The sequence below is a fragment of the Danio rerio genome, chromosome 12 (genome assembly GCF_049306965.1).
Source record: "Danio rerio strain Tuebingen ecotype United States chromosome 12, GRCz12tu, whole genome shotgun sequence".
Taxonomy (NCBI): domain Eukaryota; kingdom Metazoa; phylum Chordata; class Actinopteri; order Cypriniformes; family Danionidae; genus Danio; species Danio rerio.
The window spans coordinates 12,256,550-12,270,584 of NC_133187.1; the positions used below are offsets into that span (position 1 = coordinate 12,256,550).

At 37.4% G+C, this 14,035-nt stretch overlaps 1 protein-coding gene across 2 annotated transcripts in view; it reads left to right on the forward strand.

Moving 5' to 3' along the window:
• The window catches only part of waplb (WAPL cohesin release factor b), a 113,635-nt gene that overhangs the window by 51,312 nt on the left and 48,288 nt on the right, over positions 1 to 14,035 (forward strand). For both annotated transcript variants that reach the window (XR_012387869.1, XM_021480269.2), the window contains exon 6: positions 12,449 to 12,544. Coding sequence is in view for 1 of the 2 variants with exons in the window: in XM_021480269.2 (XP_021335944.1) it covers positions 12,449 to 12,544 (96 nt within the window). In the remaining variant the exon portion in view is untranslated. The remainder of the gene's footprint in view (positions 1 to 12,448; positions 12,545 to 14,035) is intronic.

Here is a 14,035-nt window from a genome sequence, read left to right on the forward strand (position 1 = left end):
GACTCTCTTAACAGAGGCTTTGTGTGCTGCTGAAGATTACAGACACAGATGAGAGGTTTACTCTGACTGTTGGCTATATTTTGTGTTGTTTTGAACCTAATTAACGACGAAATGTCTGCTTTGTGTAGTTCGTCTGTAGTTGGTAACAGATCTGAGACTGTAAGGGTCTGTATGTGTTCATATATGTTAATTTATTTATTTATTTATTTAATATAATTACAGACGTTACAGTAGGCTGTTTCGCACTGTCATTGATCTGCAGTTATAAACAACTTCTGTTTATGTGTGTAAAGCATCTTTAGTTTTGTGAGAAGTGCTTTTCATATGATATGTGAACGACCTGTGCAGGTTTATTGTAGACACAATAAATACGATGGTTGCACTTGCAACAAAGAGACCATCACTCACGCAAGTCGTACCACGAGACTGTATAAACAAAGGTCACACCGCATCGGTTTATATTTAAGCTGTTGTGATATGACCGAATCAATCATTCGTACCTGCACACATCATTTACCTCCTCATCTGTGGCTGCTGTAGGATATATATAGTATACGGGAGTGCACGTGAATCTTACTCTGCTTGTAAACTCCTAAACAAACACCTGTAATCGGTTCATGAGATTGGCGAGTACCGATTGAGTCATTACAGTCTATTAGTATTCTATCGCATTCATTAACAAAGTACAGATTATACACTACTATGTGGTTGAAAAACATATTTATTATAAATTACTATAATCATTATAATCAATATATGTTTTCCCCATGCGGATATCTAGACGTCACACAATAACAGATTAAAATATACAAAAGCGTGGACGCATGGTCTGCATTATTATTTTTACAATTTTTGTAAGGGGTGGAAAAGTGCTCTAGTTTTGTTGCAAGGGCTGCATTATTTTATTTATTTTTTTGTTCTGTCCATAAACTTGCAATCAACAAACATTCACTGATGCTGCGTATCTTCATGTTCACGTTACAGTTGTTTATTCCGCCGAGACTTAGATTATTGCAAAACAAAACAAAGATTTCATTGCAGCGATGACATGGCAGGGTTCATTATTTATGTTCTTCTGTTCTTTTTATACATGTGTTGGTGTTTATATCTGATTTTTATATATCACATTAACCTATTTCTACACATAGCTAGACCTTTATATAATCTTTATTGCTGCTGTCAAACGTTTGTACTTGTAGATGTATTAAATAAATGTTTATTACATGCCACTTTTTCTTCTGTTTTTCAGCCAGTTTCTTGATCTTTCCTCCCTTTATGAGCAAAAACTTTTGGAAGGCATAAAACTGAAACAAAGCGATTCCTGTGTTGAAGAATGATATTGTCCTCATCTGAATTTTATGCGTCAGCAATGGCGTCAGTACATCAGTACATCAACTTACGGAATGCTTTAGCAATTTCTGCTGCATGCAGATTTTAATTAGCATCATATTATATAATTTCTATAAAAGCAAAGGCTGCATTGGATTGTGTTATTTGGATTAAGTTAATATACCAAACAAATAATGCTCTACCCGTAAATCCACATAGCTGGAACAAGAGCAGCAACACTGTTTGCATTAAAAACCTTTAATATGTAATGCCATCTTAATCCTGTAATTCTAGTGCATTTCCCCTCTTTTGTCACTTCACTAACGCCTGCCAGTGGGTGGCCATGATTAAAAACATCACAGTAGTATGTGGTATGTGTTCTGCTGATACACGACTATTAAAAGTAGAAATTAACTGAAAAATAGTTTATTTCACTAATAGCTGTATCTAAATGGACAAGAAAAGTCTAAGAGTTCTTAAAGTTCTATTATCTTTTTCTAGTGTTTGACCTCTCATGTGTCAGGGAAGGTTTGATTTCTTTCGTGACCTCTTTTGTTTTGACAGCCTCACGTTTGCTAGCCAAGCAAAATAACATGGTGACATTTAAATAGGCACAATTCCCCAAGCGTTGTTTGAAATATCACAGAAAGCAAATGTTTAAGTTTACAAAGCATAACACATTTGCACGATCAATGAATGTCAGATTGGTGGAATGTCATAATGTAATTGTTGTCCCAGTAGGGCAAGTGATGTTCTGTCCACTTCTGCAAAATCTCTCACACTGGTCTCAGGCCAGCCTTGTAATATTAAGCCACTACTAAGAGTATTTTGAACGTTACGGCTCATATTATGCTCTTTTAATGAATAAAGCATGTAAATGTTTCAACAACCAAAAAAAAAATCTTTTAATTTTTAAATCCCTTTTTATTAAACTACCATTTTTTATTTCAGTTTTGTAATTTTTTTAATTTTTTTTATTTATTTTTTTTACATGGAATGTCAATTACAACATTCATTTATTCCTTTTCTTTTCAGCTTAGTCTCTTTATTTAACACAGCGGAATGAACCGCCAACTTATCTAGCATAGATTTTACGCAGCGGATACCCTTCCATCTGCAACCTTTCACTGGGAAACATCCATACACACTCGTTCACACACATGCATCGCGCGTAATTTAGCCTACCCAATTCCACTATAGTGCATGTCTTTGGACTTGTGGGGGAAACCGGAGCATCCAGAGGAAATCCAACATGGGGGGAACATGCAAACTCAACACAAAAAAGTCAAATTGAGGCTCGAACCAGTGACCTTCTTGCAGTAAGGTGAACATGCTACCCACTGCGCTACCATGCAGCCCTCAATTACAACGTAAATTTTTTAATTATTCTCCCATGTCGTTGTCAACACTACCCCTAATAAACACTTCCCTTCCCCCAACAGCCTGTACTTTCTATTGCTATTAAGAGTCAAGATAGAAAGCAAGCAGATAATCTAAAAAGTAAAAGCTAATCTTGCTAGTAAAAGTAGTAAAAGCCAAAGCCTTTTGGACCATTACTGAAAGGTTAGCATCTACTGCCAACCCCAAAAAATGGCCAGAAGTGGATTTGTGTCCAAATCTGTCAAACGCATCTTTCAAAGTTTCATATATTTCAATCAAGTAATTTAGATGTGGATGAGATCCAAAATTAATTTTAGCAAAGAAGCAGCTGCCTGTCATTTTCACATTCGTTCTTCAGTTAGGGATTAGGCCTAATATTAGAGTAGCCTAATAAAAATGTTTTGTTGGACACTAAATACTTCTACAGTAGTCTGCTCTATAATTAATATTGTAATGTATTATATTTATTATTATTAATATTAATAAAACTAAGCTTTACAATTAATAAAACGAAAAACCCTTTTTAATGTTTGCTTTCTTTTCGACATCGCTAACAGAAACATCCCATTATGCAGCAGCAATCTCAAGTTAGGACACCTAAAAATGCCTTTCGAGTTTAAAGATGATCAGCCTGCAAAGTTTAAAGTGTCATAAATGAAATCGGTATATAGTACATGCAGCAGATAAACCTCTCACATGTGCTGCAGGTAGGCTGAATGATCATCTTTAAAAAATATGCAATACAAAACTTTAACATTTATGTGACGCGTTTGTCACAGTGACCGTCAGAGCCCTAGTTTCAGCCTTATTCCAAAATGGGTTACATTCAGTTATTTCCTCTAAATTCTACACACAATACCCCATAATGACAATATAAAAAAAAAAACATTGAAATTGTTGCAAATTTTTTAATTTACCTGAAAAATCACATCCACATCAGTATTCACATCCTTTGCCGTGAAGCTCTAAATTGAGCTCAGGTACATTCTGTTTCCACTGATCATTCTTGAGATGTTTCAGCAGCTTAATTGGACTTCACCCGTGGTAAATTCAGTTGATTGGACATGAATTGAAAAGTCATTCGCCTGTTTATATAAGATCCCAGGATTGATAGTGCATGTCAAAGCACAAATCATGCATGAAGACAAAGGAATTGTCTGTAGACCTCAGAGAGAGGATTGTCTCGAGTCGCAAGGCTGGGGAATAGTGGCGAGACAGAAGCCACTGCCTGCCTGGAATTTGCTAAAAGGCATCTGAAGGACTCTCAGACCATAAAAAAAAAACAAAACAAAACGAAATTCTCTGGACTGATGAGAGTAAAATTAAACTCTTTGGAGTGAATGTCTGGCGTCACATTTGGAGAGAACCATGCACCGCTCATCACCATTCTAATACCATCCCTAGAGTGAAGCATGGGGGTGGAAGCATTATGCTGTGTTTTTCAGCAGCAGGAACTGGAGGACCAGCCAGGATAGAGGGAAAAATGAATGCAGCAAAGTACAGAGACATCCTCAATGAAAACCTGCTGTAGAGTGCTTTTGAACTCAGACTAGGGCGACAGTTTATCTTCTAGCAGGACAATGACCCAAAGCACACCTCTAAAATATCAATTTAGTGGCTCCACAACAAATCAGTGAATGTCCTTGAGTGGCCCAGCCAGAGCCCAGGCCTAAATCCTATTGAACATTTTGGGAGAGATCTGAAATTGGCTGTACACCGTCGCTGCCCATTCAGCCTGATTGAGCTTGAGTTGTACTGCAAAGAGGAATGGGATTTTTTTTTTTTACATCATCTTTATTGTGTGTAGAATGTACTGTACGGATGCACTGTACCTAAATACTTAAATCCACCAACTGCTCATCTCTATCATTTTGTTTTAATTTTTTAATTTTTCTTTTTGTTTGTGTTTTTCTACCTCAGTTTAGTTCGATTGTGAGTGCATCAGTAACTGCTTTTTGCAATAATAGATGTTGAGTAATTTTGAAAAACAATAGCCTTTTACTGGTAATCAGCATTAGTCCATATCCTGTAGATTGGAGCTTGACTTCTATTAAGTCTACAATGTCTTTTAGTTAAAGAAATAGCCAAGAGAGCTGTCCTTATTCATGCTGTTGTGAAGTTTGAGAAGTGTTTGAAATGGGTCAAAGCTCAGAATCGCTATGACTCTTGCTGCCACCGCTGAACACACAGGGCAGAAGCTGCTCACCTCTCGCTCAATATCCAAACACACAGACTGAGTATCCTGCATGAATCATTTATGCTGAGTTTACCTCTGTGATTGTTCTCCCAGCTTTTTCTTATCTCACACATTTTTTCATCCTTTTAAAAAAAACAATTCAACTTAAAAAATGAGATTCACCAATGCTTTTATAGTGATCGATCAAATTGTGCCATTTAAGAGTGTAGTAACACCTTCATTAGTGTAGCTTGTAACAGTAGTGCTGTAGTATTAATGTATGTTTTTGTTAAATATTTGCTAGAAGGTATTGCTGCAGCCCGAAGACCTCCAAGGTGGAGGGATTACACCGTAAGTAGGCTGGCTTTAGGGTTGGTGTAGGGCAGGGGTGTCCTAAGTCGGTCCTGGAAGGCCGGTGTCCTGCTGACTTTAACTTTAACTTGCTTCAACACACTTGCCTGGAAGTCTCTAGGGCTGCGTCCGAAACCGCCTACTACCCAGTAGGTACTGCATTTGAATTTAAACTTACTACTCATGTTGTGAGCAATATAAATGGAATTTGGATGTACTGCATCTGCTATTTTGTCATGGTCACGTAAACCTACCTGCGTCAGTTGCGTCGATTTACTCCCATTTATGAATTCTCTTGCTGGGCATTATGGGGTAGTGCAGCATGCATGGGATGCGCACTTCAGGTTCTCGCCGGAAGTAGCAATTCATATGGCGGCTACTTGCGTACTGATTTTCGAATTCTATGGATTCGGACATGCTACTCGGCTGGCATACTGATTTTAGCGTACTGAGAAGTATGCAGTTTCGGATGCAGCCTAGTATATCTAATAAGAGCTTGATTAGCTTGTTCAGGTGTGTTTGATTAGGGTTGGAGCTAAACTCTCTAGGACACTGGCCTTCCAGGACCGAGTGTGGACACCCCTGGTGTAGGTGTAGTAGATATTAAAACACAACAGGTTACTGTGAGATTGGGTTTGGGATCAAGGTTGGTTTAGACCAGGGGTCACCAATCTCTGTCCTGGAAGGGCCGGTGTCCCTTCAGGGTTTAGCTCCAATTTGCCTCAACATACCTGCCTGGATGTTTTAAGTATATCTGATAAGACCTTGATTTGCTTGTTCAGGTGTGTTTGATTAAGGTTGGAGGTAAAATCTGCAGGACACCGGCCCTCCAGGAACAAGTTTGGTGACCCCTGGTTTAGATGTTAATAAAATGCTGCAAGGTTGCTGTAAGGGTTTAGGGTTAGGGTAGGTGTAGAGCACACTATAGACACTATGGGCTCTACTTTGACGGTCCATGAGGAAAAGGCAAAGCGCAGGGTGCAAATGCATTTAGGACGTCATTCTACTTTTGCTAACTTAAGGACAGAAAAATCCGCTTTGCGCTATGGTGCATGGTCTAAAAGGGTTGAGCTTATTTTCTTAATGAGTTATAGGAGTGTTTTGAGAATAAACCAATCAGAGTCTCATCTCCTATTCCCTTTAAAAGTTTGTTTTGTCTCGCTATGGTGCATTTGCTATTTACATGACGTAAAGTAAGTGTAAGTGGAAAAACTGAGCATTTTACTAGCAAGAAAACAGTTAAACAGAGCATCTACAGCGCTTTCCCTTTTGCTCTTGTGGATAAGGAAACCTTGTACACAGACATTAATTAACCTATAAATAATTAATTTTGTTTAAGTGCAAAGATTTGTTTCAAAACTATTTCTAAATTCAGTTCTAATTTCCAGCAAACGAATAAATGAACAATAAAAACGAAGTTTGATCAAAAAACTGAGTTATATCCTAATACACGCTATACCCCATATAGTCTAAAACCTGACAGGTGGACAAATCTAAGCTTGTTTTTAATAAAAACAAATATAACTACACATTTAATAAATAATACTTCTAATAATGATAACATTATACAAAAGCAAATTGTTATGAATGGACTGAAAAAGCCTCCTGAGATAAAGAAGGCATGAAGGCAGTGTTTTTTACATTTATGTAGGCTAGAAAATAATGTTTTGTAATATTTTAATCCTTAACATTTATATCCTATATATATCTTTATTATATCCTATATATATCCTTAATATTTGAATTATTTTTCATATGTAAAGATATTTGAGTATTGCTCTACATCTTGTGTGTATTGAGCAGTGTTTAAGCGAGGCGCACAACTAACGCGCTTTGCGCTGGACAATAGACCGGCTTTGTTCTGGTCTATTGAAAAATCTATCATAGTTTCTCAAAATAGCAACGCGCCAGCAATACACCTTAACACGCCTCTTTTTTTAGACCAAAACGCTTATGGGCACACATATGAGCGCAACAGTGTGTCGCAAAATGTCAAAACAACTCTAGCGCCAAGCTAAAACTAGCAAACAACATTTGCGTCACACCACATTGCGCCAGGTGTATGATAGGGCTCCATGACTTACAAGACAAAAAGACATTGCATAAATTATATTGTTTAAGATAGGGCTGCACTGATATTGTACTAATATTGCGATTATTTTATTTTCCTACAAAAATTATTGAATACAAATATTGAACTGCTGAACACAACAGCTACCTGTTTTTAGATGCATTACAGTCATGTAAATTCATCGTTTTATTCAGTAAACGTCAGAGTATTTGACTTTTGGCCTAGAGTGGGAACCTGGTTCCTGGATCAAGTATATTTCATCTAAATGCGTAAGCGCTATTCCCTTATCGAGAGACCCGCCTGGTCTATTTAGAGGTCTTACTTGGCAGCGTCATTCCCAGACGTTAGAAGGGGATTCCAACTCACAAAAAAAAAAAAGAGAGAAAAAAAACTTCAGGGGGGCAGTTTTGATTTCTCTCTGCGAGACCTTCTGGAAGCTTCTAGCCCAGCATGAGGAGCTCAGTATGGGGTGGAGCTTGACTTTCACTCCCTGCTTGCATGACGAACACTTCTTAATTACAGAAGATTAAAACCAGTCTCCTGCAGAGCTGTTTTGAGGGCCAGACTCTTTCTCTTCATTATTAATAATAACCCCGCCTTAGCGTTGCCCAGCGGACTGCGCCTACATCTCCTCCTGTAGCCAAGTGCACTTTTTTATCACCCCCTCCTTATTTGGCTGTTTGTGTGCCGTCAGTCCCCGCAGTTTGACTTGATCTGGCATCCTCTGCGAGCTGTTCATATACAGAGTGTTCCTGCAGTCTGCTTTGAATGCACTCCCACTGAGACAAATGACCTGCGCTTCAATTCACACTCCGCCAACACAAACAAGCCCAGAATGTAGCGCTCCTTAATGGCTTTTAATAATGAACGTGATTACGGGAGATCGAGTATAGCTATCTTTTTGCAAAAGCTTGTGCACTGAAAATCTTTTACTGACCATTATTGTCATAACTGTAGTGCATTTGGATGTTTGGGTAGTCTCCAGTTTCACACTTGGTTTGCTTGCTTTGTTTTAACCCGTGTGTGATTCCACTACCAAACACTCACAGGGTCTTTTCACCGTTTATTTTTGGCTTCATTATTGCTTCATTAACATGAGCTTTATGCTACTATATCTAGGTGACTGCCAAAAATGGATGAGTGTTATTTGCTTCGCATTTTAGCAGGGCTTGCTTCTCTTTTTTTCTAATACTCTAGTGTAATTTTGGTTGAAAAAGCACAACTTTTTGGATTCCAAGACCTCACTTTGATCCACAACAATATTCTGCACTACATTCCTTCTCATCCATTTTTAAGCTGAATTATAAAGGGTTTTTTAGGTGTTTTAATTAGTCTAAAATTAAATTAGTTAAAGGTAATCGAGGGAATTTACATTTGATATTTTAAAGCTTGGCAAACTAGAAAAATGTCTAATTATTGTAAAATGCCTACAGCATTTTTAAATTTGTATGACCTTTCAAGGTCTAAAAATCACACTTTTAAAACGTATTGAGATGTAAACAATTGTAGGTGGTCCTGAGAACATTTTGAATATTTGCTTTGTCCCATCGATCAGATTTTTATTTTTTTTTTGAGAAACATTTAATTGTTCTTGATGCAAAAAATGAAATTTAATAAACTCTTATGTGAGTAGGGATGCAATGATTAACCAATCTCACTAATAACCGCGCTTTAATTTGTCATGGTTAATTAATCATAAAGGCTTCTCAACACTGTTTCTGCATGGAACAAAACGTATGCCAACTGTAAGCTAGTTTAAAGTTCAAAGCGTGTACACCGAGACTAAGGGCATACTCACACTATGTACAGTTGCTTTGAAACGGGCAGAAGCACGCTTGCCACCCTTCCCTTTCTCCCCCGATGGCCCGCACTCACATTGCATTCGTGCCCGAGCGCTTGCATCGTCAATGATGTGCTGTTCAGTAGAGAAGCAATCTTGCTCAGCACAGTGGAGATTTCTTTAGTTATATTGTTATAGTCGTTTGATATGCAGTGACACGCAGACAAATTATTCGCTGAATAGATCAGCCATTTTTGTCACTCATAAACAATCATAAAATTGTAAAACCATATGACATAGTCCCTAAAGTCATGTCTCGTCTACAGTTCGCGCTTTGGACTCGCACAAGTGAACCGTGCTCTGGCACACCTCTTCCAACCTGGCCAGGGTTGGCCAAGTGAATCGCGCCTGAGCCTGAATCGGAGCACTCACACTTCTCAAACGATTCGGGAAACGGGCCTGGGCACGGTTTGAATAGCATAGTATGAGTACCCCCTAAGGCCCCGTTTACACTAATACGTTTTAGTTTTAAAACGTGTGCGTTTGTGCATGGTTATGACTTTGTCTGCACTACCCCAGAGTATTCGATCCCCGAAATCGGATCTTTTTGTAAACGCTGAAGAGGCCATTTTCATTTTAAAATGCAGCTGCTTCGTGTCTGTTGATGGGGGTCACTGAGCCATGACTGCATACATCTGATTGGGGTTTTTTCTCAATATTACATACACAAAGTCTTGTATCCTTTTCTTCTAAGTTCAGTTTGATATGAAAACAAACTCCTGAGGACAGGCAGGGTTAATCTTCAAAGAGAACAGTACAGTTTATAACGTCATTAACCTCACCCTGGCTACGTTATTTTACTATATTAACAATGAAATGAGAACATGACAAAAGGATCTGCCTATTTTCAATTTGATATTAACAACTTAACAGACACCATAAATGTTAAGGCATCATGTAGCCTTAACCTTAATATGACCCTCATCTTCACTGCATGCATATTTAAAACAAAACAGAGCTCATAACATAACTGCCTCCTTTAATTTTTTTATTGAAACCTATGAAACATGCCCAGTTTCTTTTACTGAATGTCAGTTTTAATAATCAGTAATGGCCATTATAAAAGTATAGGCTAAGGAAATAAATAGGCAATGTAAAGGTGTAGGTTGCATAATTAATATATAAACTTATCTTTGGGGTCGCCAAAACACGTTACCTGAGAACAAGTAATAGATTCAAAAGACCGAAGAGTCGTTAGAGATGAGAGTAATTAAGTATCATGTTTAACAACTATAGTGAGATGAGGTCCAGCGGAAGATCCTTGATGAACTGTCCGACATGCGCTGCTCTCATCTGTGTCGGTGTGCTCAAAGCACCCGCTGACTGCCTATAGCTCAGATGTGTGCATACGCTGCATCGCATGCCAGAGTGTGTGTGGCCATGTGATGTCGAGATCTTTTCAGAAATGCTAATGCTGAGCGACTGATTGATTTTAAAAATAGTTGTGTCATGAATGTTTTCACATTGCATGAATATCTGGAGTAGCGTTCCGTTAGTGCTGTTTGCACTGTTGGATGGATTCACACTGCATGACTTTAAAATAGGAAGAATCATGAACAACTTTGTCCAAACTACGTCTCACAACCAATCGCACGCGAGAAGTGACATGAAAACAATGCAAGGTCCCGTAATATATCTTTCATTATTAACTACATAATGGAAAAAGAAGGCTTTAGTACGATAGAAAGTGTACTTCTTTTGCTCACCTGGCTTTTGAAGAGAATTAGCAATTTCTTTTCAACTGTTTTTACTTTTCAACCCGATTGTGATATTGCTCAGATGACAGACACGGTTCCCCAAATTTCCGCTAGTTTTTTCCTCCAGTTTTTTGGGTCCAAATAAACAGAAAATTAGCACTTTTAACTTCTCCCCCAACCTCCCACTGGTCTGCAGGTATTTATACAAGTGGATGTTGCTCTCTCATTGGCTGCAGGTAACCGTTGATGTTATTTTCAGTCAGAAAACATTTCACACGGCATGATTTAAATTGCCAACAGCTCCAGATATTTAGCATGCTAAATATCTCATGGGTGTCAGCAACTCATCTGTGAATCTCTCAGATCGTGTCTTTGATACTTCACACTGTGTGATTGTTATTCACGTGAACGAGCTTCGATTTACCTGTGATTTTAGGCATTTGTCGGCCATTTCTCAAAACCTGTCAAAAGTCAAAATCTGGGCTAAAATCATGCAGTCTGAACTCGGCATAAGTGAAATGCCAGTATGGATGTGGATCGTTCTCATTCTAAAATGTCATTTTAAAACTAAACCGTATTAGTGTCAATGGGGCTTAACACCCACCACGCACACAAGTTTAACTATAACTGAGACTATTAACAAAGGACCCTTAACATATAGCGTCTTTTGCGCACACAAGTTTGTTAATACCAATGGAGGTGCATGATCTATGTATTGGGATTGGCGCACTTAGTCGAAATAATGCCCCAAGCGCACCGCGAGTCAAGTGACAAGAACTAGATTGATCTGCTTCATACTTTGAATGGAATATACTAGAGCTGCACGATTAATCAAAAAAAAGATCGCAATCTCGATTCAACCCCCTAGACGATCTTGATCCAGCATTTCTACGATTCTGTCAATCATATTTTTAAGTTCAGGAGAGAAGCAAAGGCAGCCGCACAAGCCTTCACATTGTTTTACATACATTGCTCAGCAATGTGAAAGAGTCACATACTGTATTTATAAGGTATAATTCACCCCAAAAATGTTATTTCTGTTTTTATGTAAATGTATTCATTCGTGACCGCAAAATCACACGTGACGTGAGCTGACTGTCAGCTGTCACCACAGGGAGGGTGGGCGCGCACCTGTAAATGAAGTCATGCACATCATTTATATAATCATACCGCATTATCTATTTACATTTTACATTATATTTTTAATGTATTTTTATTTATTGATCGATTGATTGTTCTGTCGTTTAAATTCAGTGTAAACGTATTACTTATGTTTGAATGCCAAAAACTTTTTTTTTTTCATTTATTCTTTTTAAGTCCAAGAGAAATTGACTATTGTTTGTTTTTAATATTATTTTGTGCTGTATTATTTGGTTACCTAGCAGGAACGAAGAGCAATTTAAAGCATTAGGAGTTTTCATGTGATTTAGTAAACTAGTAGTGTTTTGAAATGAATAAATGCAAATTAATCATGATAACCGAGAGATCATAATTATTCTACAGACTATAATCGTACAACTAAAATCTATAATCGTTGCATCCCTATATGTGAGGCTCTTGTTTAAAAAAAGCCTTGAGTCTAACAATGCTTTTTCTGTTTGCAGTCGCCTACTAAAGCTGTGTATAATGCAAGACACTGGAACCAACCAGAAGCAGAAGAAATGCTACCCATGCCTCCATCACGATCTCAGGCTCCTCCAGTGAGTACATCACATGAAGCTGCACTGAAAACTACTCCCACTCTCACACACAGTCCACTTCAGATCACGCACTTTTCATTTTGTCACCACAATGTTTATAGTCATCTTTGGGTAAAAAGCTCTTACCTCTTTAAGGCTCCTTTACACATTTCTACTGAAGTGTTTTCCCAGTGTGAGACATTTAACAGTGATCGTTTAGCACTCCAAATCAGCTGTTAAAATCAGTATGAAATTTAATTAAGAATGCATTTTTATTCAGTGTGTGGTATTTTTCAAGTTGTGACATGTAGAGAGAGATTTGGTTGGTTTGGTATATTTTTGCAGCACATCATAGAGAGAATGAGAAATTTTGAATTCCCCTGCTTAAAAAAAAAAAAAAACTTAAACCAGCCTAAGCTGGTTGGCTGGTTTTAGCTGGTTGACCAGCTTGGTTTTAGAGTGGTTTTGGCCACTTCCAGTCTGGTTTCCAGTCATTTCCAGTCTGGTTTTAGCTGGTCAGGCTAGAAAATGACCAGCTAAAACCAGCTACAACCAGTTTGACCAGCCTGGTTTAGGCTGGATATAGCTAGTTTTGGCTAGGCTCACAGCCTGGCTAGGCTGGTCAAGTTGCTACTTTTATTGTCATAACTTTTATTATGTAAACAAAAACAGGAATGAACTGTTGGCAGCTATTGCTAAATACTGCTTGATCTATGCCTTTATCCAACAAAATTACTCAATGGCCTTGTGGTAGACGTTTGCAAATGTTTTGTTTAAATCAGTCATTCAGTGTGTCTGTGTCTGTCAGATTGGCCAAATCCCATGACTTGAGAAAACTAGGATACCATTTCCAACTTTGATACTGACAATGAATTACAATAGTTGTGTGTGTGTATATATATATATATATATATATATATATATATATATATATATATATATATATATATATATATATATATATATATATATATATATATATATATATATAACTTAAAATATTGTGTAATGCAAGCATAAACTATAGTGGTATTTATTCTAAACAATGTGAAATGGCAAACCTTTACAAGTTAAAATAAGATACAGGTATGTATTGTGTACGGTGTACGGTAAATGAAATCCAAACGTTATCTATGTTTCTTTACGAACTGTAAATCCAGCAAATACTTATATCTTTAATAAATATCTATACTAAATAAACTATAAATAGCATATATAATTGATTTGTAGAAGTCATCTAGGCATGTTAAAGCTGTGTTCACATTGCACTTGCAGAAATTAGTGCACATGGAGATTATAAATCATTGAGTTTACATTTTATCAGTTTATTTGTTCTACAATTATGCTCCTGGTTAACATTAACCAGCAGACTTTTTTTATAAAGAGAGGAAATTTATTCCATTTTAATGAAAGATTCTGAAACAACCATTATTTTCCCCCTTCTGGCATAACTGGACTTGTTAAATCATTTACGATACATACAGGAATGTTTATTAAAGTAAACATTTCTTT